General features: G+C 39.6%; 2 protein-coding genes across 6 annotated transcripts in view; both read left to right on the plus strand.

Annotated features, from left to right (window-relative positions):
* The first annotated feature begins 207 nt into the window (after positions 1-207).
* Positions 208-4,882, plus strand: cxcl14 (chemokine (C-X-C motif) ligand 14). Its single transcript, XM_027003637.2, has 4 exons — positions 208-483; positions 1,201-1,306; positions 3,141-3,254; positions 3,577-4,882. Exons 1-4 carry the CDS (start codon positions 420-422, stop codon positions 3,590-3,592), a joined length of 300 nt encoding a protein of 99 aa, XP_026859438.1. The 5' UTR covers positions 208-419; the 3' UTR covers positions 3,593-4,882.
* A 725-nt stretch (positions 4,883-5,607) lies between these two features.
* fam13b (family with sequence similarity 13 member B) overlaps positions 5,608-14,779 on the plus strand; it is a 36,276-nt gene continuing 27,104 nt past the window's right edge. For 4 of the 5 annotated variants that reach the window (XM_035532243.1, XM_035532245.1, XM_027003610.2 and 1 more), the window contains exons 1-6: positions 5,608-5,824; positions 11,032-11,193; positions 11,659-11,925; positions 13,069-13,281; positions 13,750-13,927; positions 14,089-14,233. In XM_035532243.1, coding sequence (XP_035388136.1) covers positions 11,775-11,925; positions 13,069-13,281; positions 13,750-13,927; positions 14,089-14,233 — 687 coding nt within the window. In that variant the 5' untranslated portion in view covers positions 5,608-5,824; positions 11,032-11,193; positions 11,659-11,774. The remainder of the gene's footprint in view (positions 5,825-11,031; positions 11,194-11,658; positions 11,926-13,068; positions 13,282-13,749; positions 13,928-14,088; positions 14,234-14,779) is intronic. The other variant, XM_035532244.1, reaches the window with a different exon arrangement.

Here is a 14,779-nt window from a genome sequence, read left to right on the forward strand (position 1 = left end):
CCAAGAAAAGGTGTAAAAAAAATCCTATCTAATTATCTCCCCTAACAACCAAAAAACTCTTTAAATGAACTTTTTAATTACATTTCATTGCGTTCTTCCTCCTCTGCGTTTACGGTCGTGAGAAATCGACCGAACTCGTCGGGCTAGTCGTGCATATTAATGAGGCGCAGCCCGGCTTTTTTTTAAAAGCTCGACCACATCTCGTCAGATCGCAAACAGCGCACTCGACGGCGCGAGGGACATCTCGCGGAGCTCGTTCACCCTGCCGACTTCGCGCGAGCGTCAGAGAAAGCGGATCCCCGAGGCGCGCGAGAGAGATAGAGCGAAAGAGAGAGAGAGCGCAGACGCTGGTAGACGCGTTATAGTTTCGCAGAGAACATACATAGGCGGTTCTGTGGAGGTCCTCAACAACTGCTGCGATGAATCGTTGCGCAGCCGCCTTTCTTTTGTTGGTGATTGCCTTGCACTCGCTGAACACAGAAGGTAAATGTTTTCTTTTATCCTATCCTATCTATAAAACATTTTAGATGGAAGTTTGCCACATCGATTTTCCAGCGCGGTACTGGCTACTTTTCGGAACGATGCAATTGTCACGTTTTGCTGTGTTATCTTTGGATTTATGAGCGCCGTTAAAACACGTTCTTGCTGCTGAACGCCGAAATGGTAAACAGACTAGTGCTTTGTGCAGATGTATTTCGTTGTTTATTCCTTTGTTTGTCTATGTTTAGATTTTAGCCTTACTTATTCGCTCTAAGAGAAAGCAATTCGCACTACAAAAGTTGGCCGACAGTAAGGTGTAGTGAGCCTTGTTTTGGATGAGTTGGTTGCGGCCCAGGTCCTGCGAGGCTGTAGAAGGAGGATGCTGATTGAAAGAGGAGAAGATTGATGAAGTGAGAGATGCGGGTCCCTCCTCCCTTTCAGTGCCAGCAACACAAACAGCTGCTCACCTTCCATTTGCCCCTGCATGGTAGAAGTTGCTAGAAACCATTAAATGACACTTTCCTGGGACTGTTGCAGTTGTTTGCCAGTGCGGCCCGTGGTGTATGTTAAATGTGTAGTGCTGGTTGCTATTCCATCTCCAGTACAGTTTTATGTTGGACACCTCTGTATTTCTCAAGAAAGCAATTGCTGGAGTACATTCCTGTTAAACACATCATTATATGATTATGTAGCTCAACCTGTTTCCATTTCTTCTTACAGCATACAAGTGTAGATGCACACGGAAAGGGCCAAAGATACGATATAAGGACGTGCAAAAGCTTGAGATTAAGCCCAAACATCCATTCTGCCAGGAAAAGATGATATTGTAAGTTTTTTTTAACTCTTCCTCAGTTTATTCTTTTCTTTCTCTCTCTCTCTCTCTCTCTCTCTCTCTCTCTCTCTCTCTCTCTCTCTCTCTCCCTTTGACTCTGCCTTCTTTTATCAGTATCCTATATACCAATAGTAAAAAACAGATCCGGTATAGAGCCAGCCCCCACTTGTCACGTTCAGCACTGCGAGCTGAGAAACATCACAGGGGTGCTGCTTACCTCATTCATTATTGATAGTTTAGACCAGCAGAGCCAGTGAGAGTCTGAGTGGGATCTCATTAGAACTTCTTGTCACAGGTGTTGCAGATTTACAGTCTGACTGTAAAAATGAATAATTAATTCCCATTTTCTCTGCACCTATCCTATTATTTTGAGGTTTTCTAGTGGTAATAAAATGGTATTGTTTTCAGCTTAGAGCATTGTAAAATATTTTATTTTTGTATTTAGGGGGTTTATTTAACAGAAATGTGGAAATAGCTGATTCTTTATTATTAGGTATGTTGACGTTATGTGAACTGATCATGTGATAATGTGTTTGTTTTGACTTAAGTTTATATACTTAAGTTTATGTTCTAATCGATTTCAAATCTGGATGTATGTAGTCGGATATGCAGGGTAGACGCTGTCATTTACAATAAAGTATGCACGCCTGCCATCTGCTGTTCTGTTGAGGAATTGCGAAACTATGCAATAAATAAGTTAGTATTACTTGGCGCTCATACGTTAAAGAACGAAAATCATCCTTGAGTTTCCATAATATGAGACTGAGAAGGAGATGTCATCTTTGTATTCCATGTTGATGTGGATGTTTTACAAAAACAAATCCTTTTCCATGCAAAATTGCTCATAAGCAGACAAAAGCACATTGATATGAAAAAAATATAACGAAGCACAGATTTGGTAGTTCATGGTAATTATGTGTTATAATACAAATATCAATGTGTGTTAAAACAGACAAGCCAGAAAATATGAAACTGGAGATCAGACAGTAATTATTCACTTTACAAATAATATAGTCTCACTATTAGTTTATGATGGGAAGAACTGGATAGTTGGATTAATGCATGTGTAATGTCTATCTGTCGGAAATTACATGTCTAAGTGAAAAACAACCATGCTGTTTACAAAACAAGAGCCTTCTCTCTCTCCCAGTACCTGGTAGCAGACTCGCTCTCAGAGTTTAGCATTCTGGAGGCCCCATATTAGTTCTCTCTCTGTTCCCACAATCTAGTCAAGAGTTGGAAGTGAACAGAAGGCTCTGCTGGCTATGCTGGTGAATAATTATGTTGAGGGCACAAACACTGCTAAAGAGTTTCAGCACCTTTGTGCTCTGCAAAAGGATAGCTTAGAGTCTTAGTCAGCATATTTCACAGATTTACATAACTTCTAATGAAGTTTGCTATTTCATTATTCCGAATTGTATTATGAATAATTAGAAAAGATTGCTCTTAGACTCTGGCGACAATACTAAACTGTCATCCAGCGAGTGTTGTACTGTGCCAATCTGGGGGCATAGCAGGGTGCCTTTGTGCTACTTGGAAACCAGCCAGTTTTAACTGCACTCTCTGCAAATCTCTTTTGGTCTGTTTAGGATATCTTTCTATGTCCCACCACTGCATCTCATAAATCATATGGGAATTATTCTCACACAACTGTATACATCACTAACAAACTGTGAGGAGAATATAAAGTCCAAGCGAACAAGAAACTTCATTTATTAGTGCAACATACCGCAGAGCTCAAAAAGCCTTTATCCAACATTATCCTCCTTCTGCTCTCCTTCCCCTTTTTCCATTCCCATATTCCTTTGACTCTTTCTCTCCGGTTTAGTGTCACCATGGAGAATGTGTCCCGTTTCAAAGGGCAGGAATACTGCCTGCACCCTAGACTGCAGAGTACTAAGAATCTGGTGAAGTGGTTCAGGATCTGGAAAGACAAGCACAGGTAAGTTGCACCATGCAACAGGAGAATGTGAGAATCAAAATGGATTATCCTCTTGCTGGACTGTATTATCTGTGTCCACAAAGAAGAGAATACCTTGTGTTGTGTACTCGTGTGTACTTGCCAAATGCCAAAGTCCCTTTGGCGAATCTCTCCAATTCATCTGTTGGCATGTAATTATCAGGACAAGAACAGTCAATATCAGAAATGAGGGGTTTTAGAAAAAGAATTGTCAACCCAAAGTAATTTCAAAATTAGCATATAGTGGCATATGTTGCCATTCTGTTCCTCTGAGTTTTAGACGGGTGATTCCATTGTTTTTCAGGGTGTACGAGGCCTAAAGCGCCACATGGTGAGTCAGTGCAGAGGCTGAGGCTCCTGTGGAATGTACAGTACTACCAGCGGAACTGTCACTCAGCAGAGGACCAGTTTTCAGAGAATAACGAGGCAAAGTTTATCAAGCACAAGAGACCTTTTCTTCAGGAACAATGTCTAGAGAGACGTCTGTACAAAAAATGTCATTAGCTATATTTCAGACATAATTATCATCCAAAACAAACACTATTTATGCCAAGTGTCAAACTTGCAAATAAGACAGCATAGGAAAATGCATAGATAATCTCTGTGAAATAAAATTTAATGCAAAAAAGTGATCACTACCTTTTCAGGTATAAGATGTTATCAAGTTATCTATTCACAGCCTGACTCGTTATCAAACTACCTGAGAAATGCTTTTGTATAGTATAGTGTGCCATCTACATGGTTCAAACAACAAAATAACTGATTGAAAAGGAGTCCCCTTTCCCAGTTTTCTTTCCTATGTGAATACAGATCATAATATTATACATTATATACATATTAGATTAATCTGGTGAAATACAGCACACACAAATACAGGAAAACACTGACATGACTTGTAAAAATAATCCTCTTGTGAGGGTTTACTCTGTGCCATGCCACCAGCTGGTAAAATGAGTCAATGGGCAATTTCCCATCACTTTCACTGGTTTGCCAGGAGCATGTCCAGCTAGACATATTTACTAACCTTCTCAGTTATCTAGCTGAATGTTAGAATTGCATCAATCTACACCAGTCTTGTTCTTGCTCTCTTGATGAGCATGTGTATATCTGACATTCTGCGCAGGTATGTACACTTCCGTGCATTTTAAAATACCATATGGTTTATTTAGTGTCCGGGGCAACGTGTGTTGATGGCACGCAAATGATTCCTAAAAAGTGTGCTCTGGTTCTGAGCTATGAGAGTTGAGGCCTACAGGCAGTCAGCATGTTTGCCTTGAAACTTTATATTAAACAATATCCCTTCCACCACCACATGTGGCCCTCTTCTATGAGGTAATATTTTTTTATCATTGTTCTGGTATTTTTGCCACTAAATGGAATATTTTATTTTTTTCTGCCATGTAAATCAGATGCATAAGCATACAAGTAAGTATCTTGTAAATACAACATTTGACCTAGGTGGCTTCATTTAGAATTTCATAGTGAAGTTATGTATTGTATTACAAATGTTTCACTATTTAAATATTGAATAACAGTAATGTTGGAGTCTTTGTGTTTGGATTTACCCACCAAACATTGTACCAGCACAGCAATAAAAATATTTAAGTGACTCTGTTTATGTATCTACTGCTTACTGTACTTTAATGTTATTCCCTTTTAGTCACATACTGTAACTAGTTTACATGCCGAACTATGACGTTAAATCCGGCTCTTAATTTTATATACAGACAGCAGGTGGTGGCAGTGCAGTACAAGTAGGGTGTGTTTACCAAGTTTATGTACGTTTCTCATTTTCCCCTCATTTCGTGCTAGTTTTTCACCATATAGCCTACCATTTGACCTCAGGTTTATTACAAGCGATGTTTAGAGTCCCTTTTTTTTTTTTTTTTTTTTTTTTTTTTTTTTTCTAACACACCTGAGTGAAGGGTTATTACTGGAAGAAAATGTTTAAAATATTTTTTATTAACTGAACCAGGTTTCTTAGATGCAAGGATAGCCAAGACATGAGCGGACATATAGACTATCTTAACAGCCTCTAAACATATAAATTAATCTAACCACATTACATATAGGCTGCTGTGTGTGTGTGTGTGTGTGTGTGTGTGTGTGTGTGTGTGTGTGTGTGTGTGTGTGTGTGTGTCTGTCTGTATGTCTGTCTGTCTGTCGGGGGATTAGGTACCTATGCATTAGAAGTAGAGAAGGAAACTGCTGCATTCGAAAATTCTAGAACAGAACGTTCAGCGATCCTACGGGAGGGAAGGTTGGTGAAACGTGCGCCTGTGCAGAGGGAGGCGGGGCCTACGTGTTGGCATCGCTACTGCTGTGGGTGTGTAGGCTGCACTGTAAACTAGCTTACGGCCAGCTAGAGCTTCGGTTCTCTCCATTTTTGAGCAAACAAGGAAGCGGCTGGAAAAGAGCTGAGTATGCCTTCTGAATATTTTAGCTAGTGTTTTGTTTTGTTTTGTTTTTTTTTCGTTTTAAAAAGGTAGTCCGCTGGGACAGCAGATTTCCAAACCAGTTCATTGCTCTCGATTGTCCTTGGATTTGACCTGGTAAGTGCATAGTTTAGCCAGGCTTTTCGGTGCTTGGTTGGAGTGCTTAAGTAGCTAACCTAGCTAGCATAGCTAGCTAGCCGACGCTCACTGACTTGCAAGGTAGCGTTGCTAACTTATGACCTGCAAGACCAGTAAAGTAGAACTTCTTTCTTTCTCACTTTATTCCTACGTAATACTGTGCTACTTTAATAAACCATATTTCCGTGGAGCTGCGTGGTTGTTTGGAAGTGTAGTATTCTGGCTAGCTAAAGCCTTTGTGCCTGGCATCTGCCAGCCTGGAGGAACTGACATTACTCCATGGATGATACCAGGCACCTAGCGTTGGCTAGCCTCACTACTTATACTATTAATATAATGTTTGCAACATGACTGACGGGGATGGGATAATAACATAATTTATTATTCACAGACATACCATTTAACTTATTTTTCTCCTCTCAGTACTTTTACGAAAAACCTTTATCTGGCCAGCTCGTAAATATTTCTGGACTCCCAATTTTGTCTATTCAAACTAGCTAGCAAGCTAGTTTGCGTACAAACTGGATAGCCAGGTTAGGTTAGCTAGCGTTAGTTAACAAGCTAGAAGCCTAAATATTTCACGTCTTTAGCTAACGTTACCTCAATTAACTGGAAATTAGTGTAGTTGGCCATCTAGATTTTGTCCTAAACGACTAGCAAGTCAATTTGAGCTGTCACATTCACCTAGCTAGCTAGCCATCAAGAAACAGATGTCTGGCATATTATTTAGGTGTTCGCTAGCTTATATCTCAGGATCCAAGCCACTTCTGTTTTATGTGGGAAAGGAAACCGAAACTAGACATCATTCTCCTTTGATCAGGGCGTGAAGTACACGATAGTTTGCTTCAGTCCAGCCATATCCTTTTTGAATATTTTCTTGGGGCTTAATAAATTGCGCCCCCTCCTCACCTATTTAAGAAGGAAGACTAATCCTCACGAGAATACTCCACTGTCCAACAAAAGTCCAACATCCCACACCCTAACCCCAAAACGCTCCTATATATGACTTGCCAGTGACACTGTTGAAATGGTGACTGAGTTCCAAGTTAACCAGTACCAGTAAAAGGTAGAACTAAAATGGTATCAGCTTATTATTTGTTGTCACAAATAGCGACATGTAAAAACTTACCTATTTATCCCGTTTGTTTTACTTGACTACATGTACATGATTCCTAAGACATATTTTACGTGGTGAACTCTGCACAGAGATTATAAAGATGTGGTAACCTGTCTGCCCCCTACATTTTCTGTGTTAATGATACAGAGTTCTCTCATAGAAATTGGGACTTTCTATGTAAACCCACAACTCATCACTGAAACTGTGCTTTAAAAAGGAACCAGACAAATAAAAAGCTACTTTTAATTTTTAATGATTGATCTGAAATATTTTAAAGCACATTTGGTTCCAGTTCTTTACTGGCCTGTATGGTCCAAATCATTCCCAAATCATGGCAGCATTCACACTGTAAGTAAAAGTGGTCCAAATCTTGTGTATGTATGATCATTTCATATTTTTAAAACCGTTACATGATTTGTTGTGTGGCAAAGCAACTTCAATCCTGTAACTTAAGTCAGTCCAACTAAATAATGTAATTTCATGCTGGACATACCTGTTTTGCAGAGGCAGAACAATTCAATGGTTCATAGTAGACTTGTGCATGATTCAACACAAAACATGTCATAAGTTATTTAACTTATTTAACATTAATTTAGTTTTATGGCATTGCAATGATTGTATTGCTGAAGTATAATTGATAGAAAAACCTGAGGACCATTATTTGTCTGTAGGCTCCCAAGCAGATTATAAAAATTGATGTTTGTGGCCTAATGTAACATGTATCAAAACAACATCCTTGACAATAATAAACCCACTTGAAATTTAGACTTCACTATCAAATAGAATAAATCTTACATACGCCCATGTAGTGTATTTGCTGCAATCATATATTACTTCCAGACTGGAGCTGATTTGAAAGAAATGTATATCCTATACTTGTAAATATGAAGACTTAGAAGCTAAGGTTTTCACAGTATGCTTTGACACCCCTGTGTCTAATTAAATTCAACGGAGGTGCAGGAGTTCATTGTACTTTAAATGGAAACTTAATTTCATAACCAATATTTCAACACCTCTCTAACATAATTTCATGTATAGTCTAATAAACACTGCACTTCATCCAACTCCAGGGTTAAACTTTACTCACACTGTCTTTGTTTGTCAGACCTCTTCAAGGACACACATTTACTGAGATCCTCCTCTGAACTTGAAATTTGAAATGTGGGCTAATAGTTTCCAGGGTGATTGCTTAAACACTTCATTACATTTTATGTCAGCTATGAGCTGGGTGTTCTTTAGCAGCAAATTGGATCCGAAGAACTGTGTTGTGGTATGCTAAGTGTTGCAGATTTAGTCTGCGATATGATATAAGCAAACTTAGGCCCTCTCTTGGAGAACCTCAACTACAATATTGGTGCCAAAAATCTGTTACTAGCAAACATACCAAAACTATTGTAATATTTCTATTTTAGTTAAAATAGGGTTTTAAAGTGATTGTCACTTGCAGAATGTTGTATTTTTAATTAAATGGTATGAATTGACTCTTGTACAGTAGCTGTAAACAGAGTTTTGTAGTTGGAAAACAGGTTTGGCTGTTTGTAATATTTTATATTTATATATTACTCATTGTACTCATAATAATCGTATTAATATTAAGTTTGATTTGTATAGCACCTCTGACCATGAATTGAGTTATTTTACATACAATTAAATATCAAATTATTAAAGGACAAAGAGGAAGGGAAAAAGAAGCATAAAATGATGCTTTCAATGTTAATAACAACAATAATAATACCAATAATAATAGAATATGAATAATATTAAAATTAACACATACTAGGTTCAGTGAAGTCTAAAAAAAAAATACCTAAGAGAAATAATAGCTGTCTTTCATAAAGATAGGACCTAAACCAGGCTTAAACAGTGACAGAAATTCCAAAATGAGAGTAATGACATGAAAGTAGGCTACTGTGAATAACTACCAAAAGCAGCACTAAGATCAAGAAGGAGTAGAATATTAATAGAACCGGAATCATGAGAACAGTGGCGGTCATTAGATACTTTAAGAAGGGCAGTTGCTGTGCTTGGTAAGGGAGAAAACTTGATTGGAATGTCTTGTGCAAGTCATGATTTGATATATATACCTGTAATAAAGAGGCAAGTGTACAAATGAAATTGCAAAATTTACAGATAACCTGCCTAATTTCCTGTTATCCTGTTGCTTTTTCCATTTGTCCCTTCTGAATGTTTGTCAGCAATGCAAAATTTGCCTGCTTCTGTTGCTTGCATACTAATGATCACTGTTTAATTCTGCGTTGCCGGGGACCCCCATGCTGCCAGTTGGGCTTTTTGCCATGTATTCGAAGTGATCTGAGCATTAGTGCAACGGTGTGGAAATTTCCATTTATCGCAAAGCCGAGAAAAGTCTCCAAACGGCCATATGTCACTGTAAAAACAAGTGATGCTGTTTGGCTTTCACAATTCATCTGAAGTGTGATAGAGTAGTTGTTTTCAAGAAAGCTAGGATTGCTCCTTATTCATCTGTAAATGGGTATAATGAAGACTCAGGTTGTTTTGCTGTAATCATGTTGCTTCTGAGGGGGTGCAGCATCGGAAACTGCGGTGTGTGAATGTCTGCCCAGTTACCATACAGCTCAGGCAAATGTCTGCAATATGCTTTGAACTGTGGATCCATTAGGCTTGACTGCAGTTAATGCATGGGACTAGACATTGTGACACATGCCTTTCCTACACCCAATTCAGGACACTTGGAGCCTGTCTCTCCATGAGCTTATGTGAGCGACCTGACCTTCCCACAGATCCATTGTTACTAATTAATTAATGACATAGTAGGGGAACTGACCTCAATACACAGCAACGCTAAGTACACAACCACTGGAAATTGGTGGGTTCTGATGGTCATAGTATGTTGCCTTCAATTTGTAGAATATATAGGAATTGAAATCAGGGGTAGGGGGAGGGTGTTTCTGAAATAGAGTGGAATAAACAAGGCACTTCACTCCATTGGCAGCCAGTCTGTCTCATGAACTTCTCCAACAATGGCAAACATTGTGAACAGAAAGGTCACTATGCACGATGTGCGGAGTTAGTAGAAGAGTGACTCTTCATTGTCTGAAAGCCAAGATGTTTGCCCTTAAGGGTCAACTCGCATGTCATTTTGTTCCTATTTTATATGGCTGATTTTGCACAACTGAAGGATTATAATGAAGAAAGGGGGTGAAAAAAAGATGATCTATTTGAAACCTAATAAGAGGATGTTTAATTAAGTGGTACCTTACAAACTATGCGGCTTTGTCCATCACAAGAGAGCTTTGTGTGAATTATGATGATTACATAGACCTCACTGTAATGTACTGATGCCATGTGTAGGAGAATTTGAGAGAAGCATTCTACAGACTGAGATAGTTTAGATAAGGGAACGTGATTTTTAACTCATTATTGTAGCTGAGTTTCATTTTAACACTGACATACTGAGTTTGAGCCAGACCTGCATGAAATGTAACAATAATCTTAGATCATCATGATTCTTCATGTTAGTATTAACTTTTGGTCTCAACATTTCAATTTTTGTGCATCTTTTTATTCCTTGAAATAAAAATATCAGCAACTTTTTTTTTTGCTCAGAACAAAAAACTGGAAGTAAAATATCATGCGTGTTGTACACACAATTAGGACATTGTGAATACAAGAATTGTGAAATGTGAAGTCTTGTAAAAAATGTTGATGCCGTCAGTATATTTAAATATTGATGCCATGATGTATTGGTTCAAATGAATGAAAAATAGAATTATGATCAATGATTAATCATATCAGCGTTCCTGCACTGAAGCCATTGGAAGAAATATTAAATGGAAATGAATGGCGTTTTGGATTAAAGGTGTTTAATTCAAATACTTAGCATCATTATGTGGATGGAAGTGATGTCACAAGGACTGGTTGCAGTGTTGCCTTTTATTCTCATGTAACCTGGGCTATGTTCAAATGTTTTTTAAGTACATAACTAAATTGTTGGCTTTTAAATGTGACCCATCTGGTGGTGATTTCATGGGTCAGTGTATGTTTTTTTTTTTACCACACTTAATGATGCAGTTTTCCATCCTCTCCTCAGCTTAACTACTGACATCCTGAATAGGATTTGCGGTTCGTCAATGAGGAACTACAGGCTCATCTTTTGCCATAACCTGAAGCAGCCATAGATGATCTTTCGATTCACTGCTAGTGAGTGGAGCAGGCGATAAGGTGAACTTCTGGGTTTTTGACGTAGTACAAGGTGCGTGAATTTCTGTTTTGCATTTTTCTGTTAAAGAAATGGCCGTGAATTACTGTTAAAGTGTTATTAAGTAACATAAGATCTTCTGACCGCTCAGGACAGTATTCTAATATGATGAGATGTTTAAATGGGCAGGTACACATCAACAGCTTTGGATTTTTTATTTTTATTTTCACATTGGAACCTGCAAAATAGTTGATGGTAATCTGCAGTCATTCGTGGGCAAAGTTCGTTTTTGTTTTTTGTTTTTTTTTACTTTACAGTATATGCAACACATCTTGTCTTTACCTGCTAGCATCAGCATGAATCTCATACCTCAACTGAAGCTTGTAAAATACCTTCTGTATGGCTGTCATCTCACTTGCGTAACACCAGCACTAAGATCACGATAAGACCTCCAGCTCCCAGGATAGGAGCGGCCCTTTACTGTGTCCAACTTGTTTAGCTTTTGCTTCATGTTTGTAGCGTTTGCCTGTGCCCCGCCCACGGTGGCACATACGTGTCAGCGGACTCGTCAGCGTGACCGTGGCCTCTGTGTGTCGGCCGTGCAGAGTGACTGAAGCAGCCCGGCTGTGGAAGCGATGAGGAAGAGCCTCTCTCCTTCCCTCAGTGACTCCCTTAACACTGCCAGGGTGTTTGGCGTCCCCCTGGAGGAGGTGGTGCAGAGCGGGCAACCGGGGCAGGAGGTTCCCCTACTGGTCAGGACAATTGTGGAGTACATTGAAGAGCATGGTGAGTGGTGGCGTGCCTCCTCACAGTCGGACACGGTGCCTTTCCTGAGTGAAATTAATGGTAACTTGTTTTTTAAATTTATTTTTACTGCAGCCAAGTGTTGCTTTGCTGATGAAGCTGCTCTGAGACTATATAAATAAAACAACTGAACTAAATTGAACAACCTGGTTCATGTTTGACAACGTCTATGAGCCTGTTCTTGTTCTAGAATAGCAAATGGACACAGCTTGGTTTAGAATGCTTTGAAAGTGACTATTGCAACTTTGTGTATTTTACGAACAAATTTTGCTTGAGTGTCTTAAGTTCTCTTGGATTGTTTTGTAGATTGTTTATTTGCTTTATCTTCTTTTTTTTTTAAGTTAGTTACTACTGTAATTGATTATTTGCTGATTGTTATCCTACTAAAAGGAACACAGGCACCATGAAGATAGTTTGTGCTGCTGATTTAAAAAAAAACAAATAAAAGTTTCATTTATTGTTTCTGGTAAGAAAGACCTCACATAATGTCACTACTCTCCTATGAAACATTACACCAGCTTCAGCTCCTTTCTGTCATAAAACCATGGCAAGGCTAGGAACAGGACAGATTTATCAAATGATAAAATGTGGCAAATGTGGCTTATTTATTTAATATGCATTGAATTGACTTTGCAATTATTCCCTAAAAACAGTCTTTTAAGCTCTTTTGAGAATGTGGTAGACACCTCAAAGTATAAAGACTGTAGCCAAGCTGGGAAAAGGTTGCAGTAGAATATGGTGCAAAAGGAGGTGTTGTACACTGCTGCTGGACACGATGATGGCTCCCGTCCAGTTCTCTTTAGTGGAGAAGTGTAGGGTATACAGTCATCAGCACAGGGCTGGTGAGACAGTCTGGCGAGTGAATGCTTATTCCCTGTGGCAACTGGTATGTAGGGAAACAGCTTTGGCACAGGCATAATGTTTTCTTTAAGATGGTGTGTAAACCATGAAACTCACAAGGACATTGACAGTGAAAGCAGAAAATCTCATTAATTTATTAAACATTAAAGTTGCCAAAATGTTATGATAAGCTATTTTTCTCACTTTCCAAATATAACAGATGCGATCATGTTGTGTTTGTGATCTAGGAATAAGGGTGTGTGTGTGTGTGTGTGCGCGCACTAGGTGAGTTGGACCTTGAAGGCCCTTTCCTGGTAAATGGGAATGCGGAGCGTGTGGAATGGCTTCGGCAGCGCTATGACAGCGGTGAAGAGGTGAACTTGGCGAAGGAGGCCGACCTGGCGTCTGCTGTCAGCCTGCTGCGTCTCTTCCTGCAGGAGCTGCCAGAGCCCATCATACCTGCAGCCCTGCAGACAGGCATGCTGCAGCTTTACCAAGGTGAAGCCTGGCTCTCGCTCACTTTGCTTCTGGGATTTCTATTCTCTCAGTCTACCCTCCTCTTCCTACTTTCACTTTTTAAAAATCCCGCAAAACCTTCTGTTCAGCATCACGGGGCCTTTTACCCCAACTAAAAGTTAAAAAAAAACTTTTTTTTTTTTTTTTTCAATTTCTACCTGCAGTCTATACCAGCGGGTAGTCTTTACCCCAGATGCAAATCATCATCTGCACCGAACTGCAGTGTTTAAATATTTTCTGTGCTTTCCGATTTGGTGGCTAATTATTTCTACGGATTTGGCAGTGTTTCTGCCTGCATGCTGATTGTGCACTGGGTCACACCCTAGCTTTCATATCCTTTGCATCAGCACATTTGTTTAACTTTCTGCCATGTACTCCTGTCTCTCTAAAGAGTTTGTATGTATGCATGCTTTATTCTCAGTCCCACTGCTGCTTTTTGTCCCTATTTAGAGTACAATAGCGAGGAGGAGTTGGCTAGAAACATGAAGTACTTCCTGCAGCAGCTGCCCCAGGTCAACTACAGCCTGCTCCGTTTCCTGTGCCGCTTCTTGTCCAGTGTGGCCTCACTTCAGGAGGAGAGCTGGAACATTGGTGCACTCGCTGCCGTCTTTGGTCCCGACATTTTTCAGTATGACACCGAGCAAATCCGATTTCCATGCCCTCGAAAGTTGTAATGGTTGAATTTGCACCAGAAAATGTCTAGGTGCCTCACTTCAGCTTGCAGTGATGCACTGGCACCATTATTTCATTATATACTCAGCTGTCTTTGCTCTCTCCTGTGCACTGCAGCTTGGATACAAACATGGATGACCTGAAAGAGCAAGAGTTAGTGAGTCGACTCCTGACCGAGCTGCTCGAGAACTGGGAGGACCTCTTTGAGACCGAAGAGGACAACATATCCACCACCAATGACTTCAGCTCCATTAACGAACAGGTAACTACTGTTAGATTTACCTTCATGGTCCTTAACACATTCCTGATGAATTTATCTGCGTCAGTGCAGACCTCTTATCAAACTAGTCAAACTAGAACTGCACACAGTCAGTCAGGTGGTGTCTGGCACTGACTTGATCATTCAGCAGCTGATTTTGTATGCTATGGCAAAGCTAAAGTTCACTGCCAAGTTCATGGACTTGCCTTTTGAAATTTTCAAACTCTTATCGCAACAGATTGATCTTTTTTGTTTTATTTTTTTGTGGAAGATCATCAGGTGGATGGCAAAGGAAGGTATAGATGTTTTGGATTCTAACAGTTTAGGGAAGCACTACAATGGCCCAAACTATCACTAAAAGTAATTATGGAATTACATGAGTAATGTTTGCTTCAGTCATTTAGCTGTATGTTGCATGTGTCATGAGCCCACACTGAAGCAGCACAGCTAGAGGAAAAAACATGGCAGTGTTAGAAGTCTGTTGGCTTGTTATGTAAACATTACTGCCTCTCCTTTGCAGTGGTAAAGGTGCGCCTCTAATGTCTATTT

This window comes from Electrophorus electricus, chromosome 12, assembly GCF_013358815.1.
Source record: "Electrophorus electricus isolate fEleEle1 chromosome 12, fEleEle1.pri, whole genome shotgun sequence".
NCBI classification, from domain to species: domain Eukaryota; kingdom Metazoa; phylum Chordata; class Actinopteri; order Gymnotiformes; family Gymnotidae; genus Electrophorus; species Electrophorus electricus.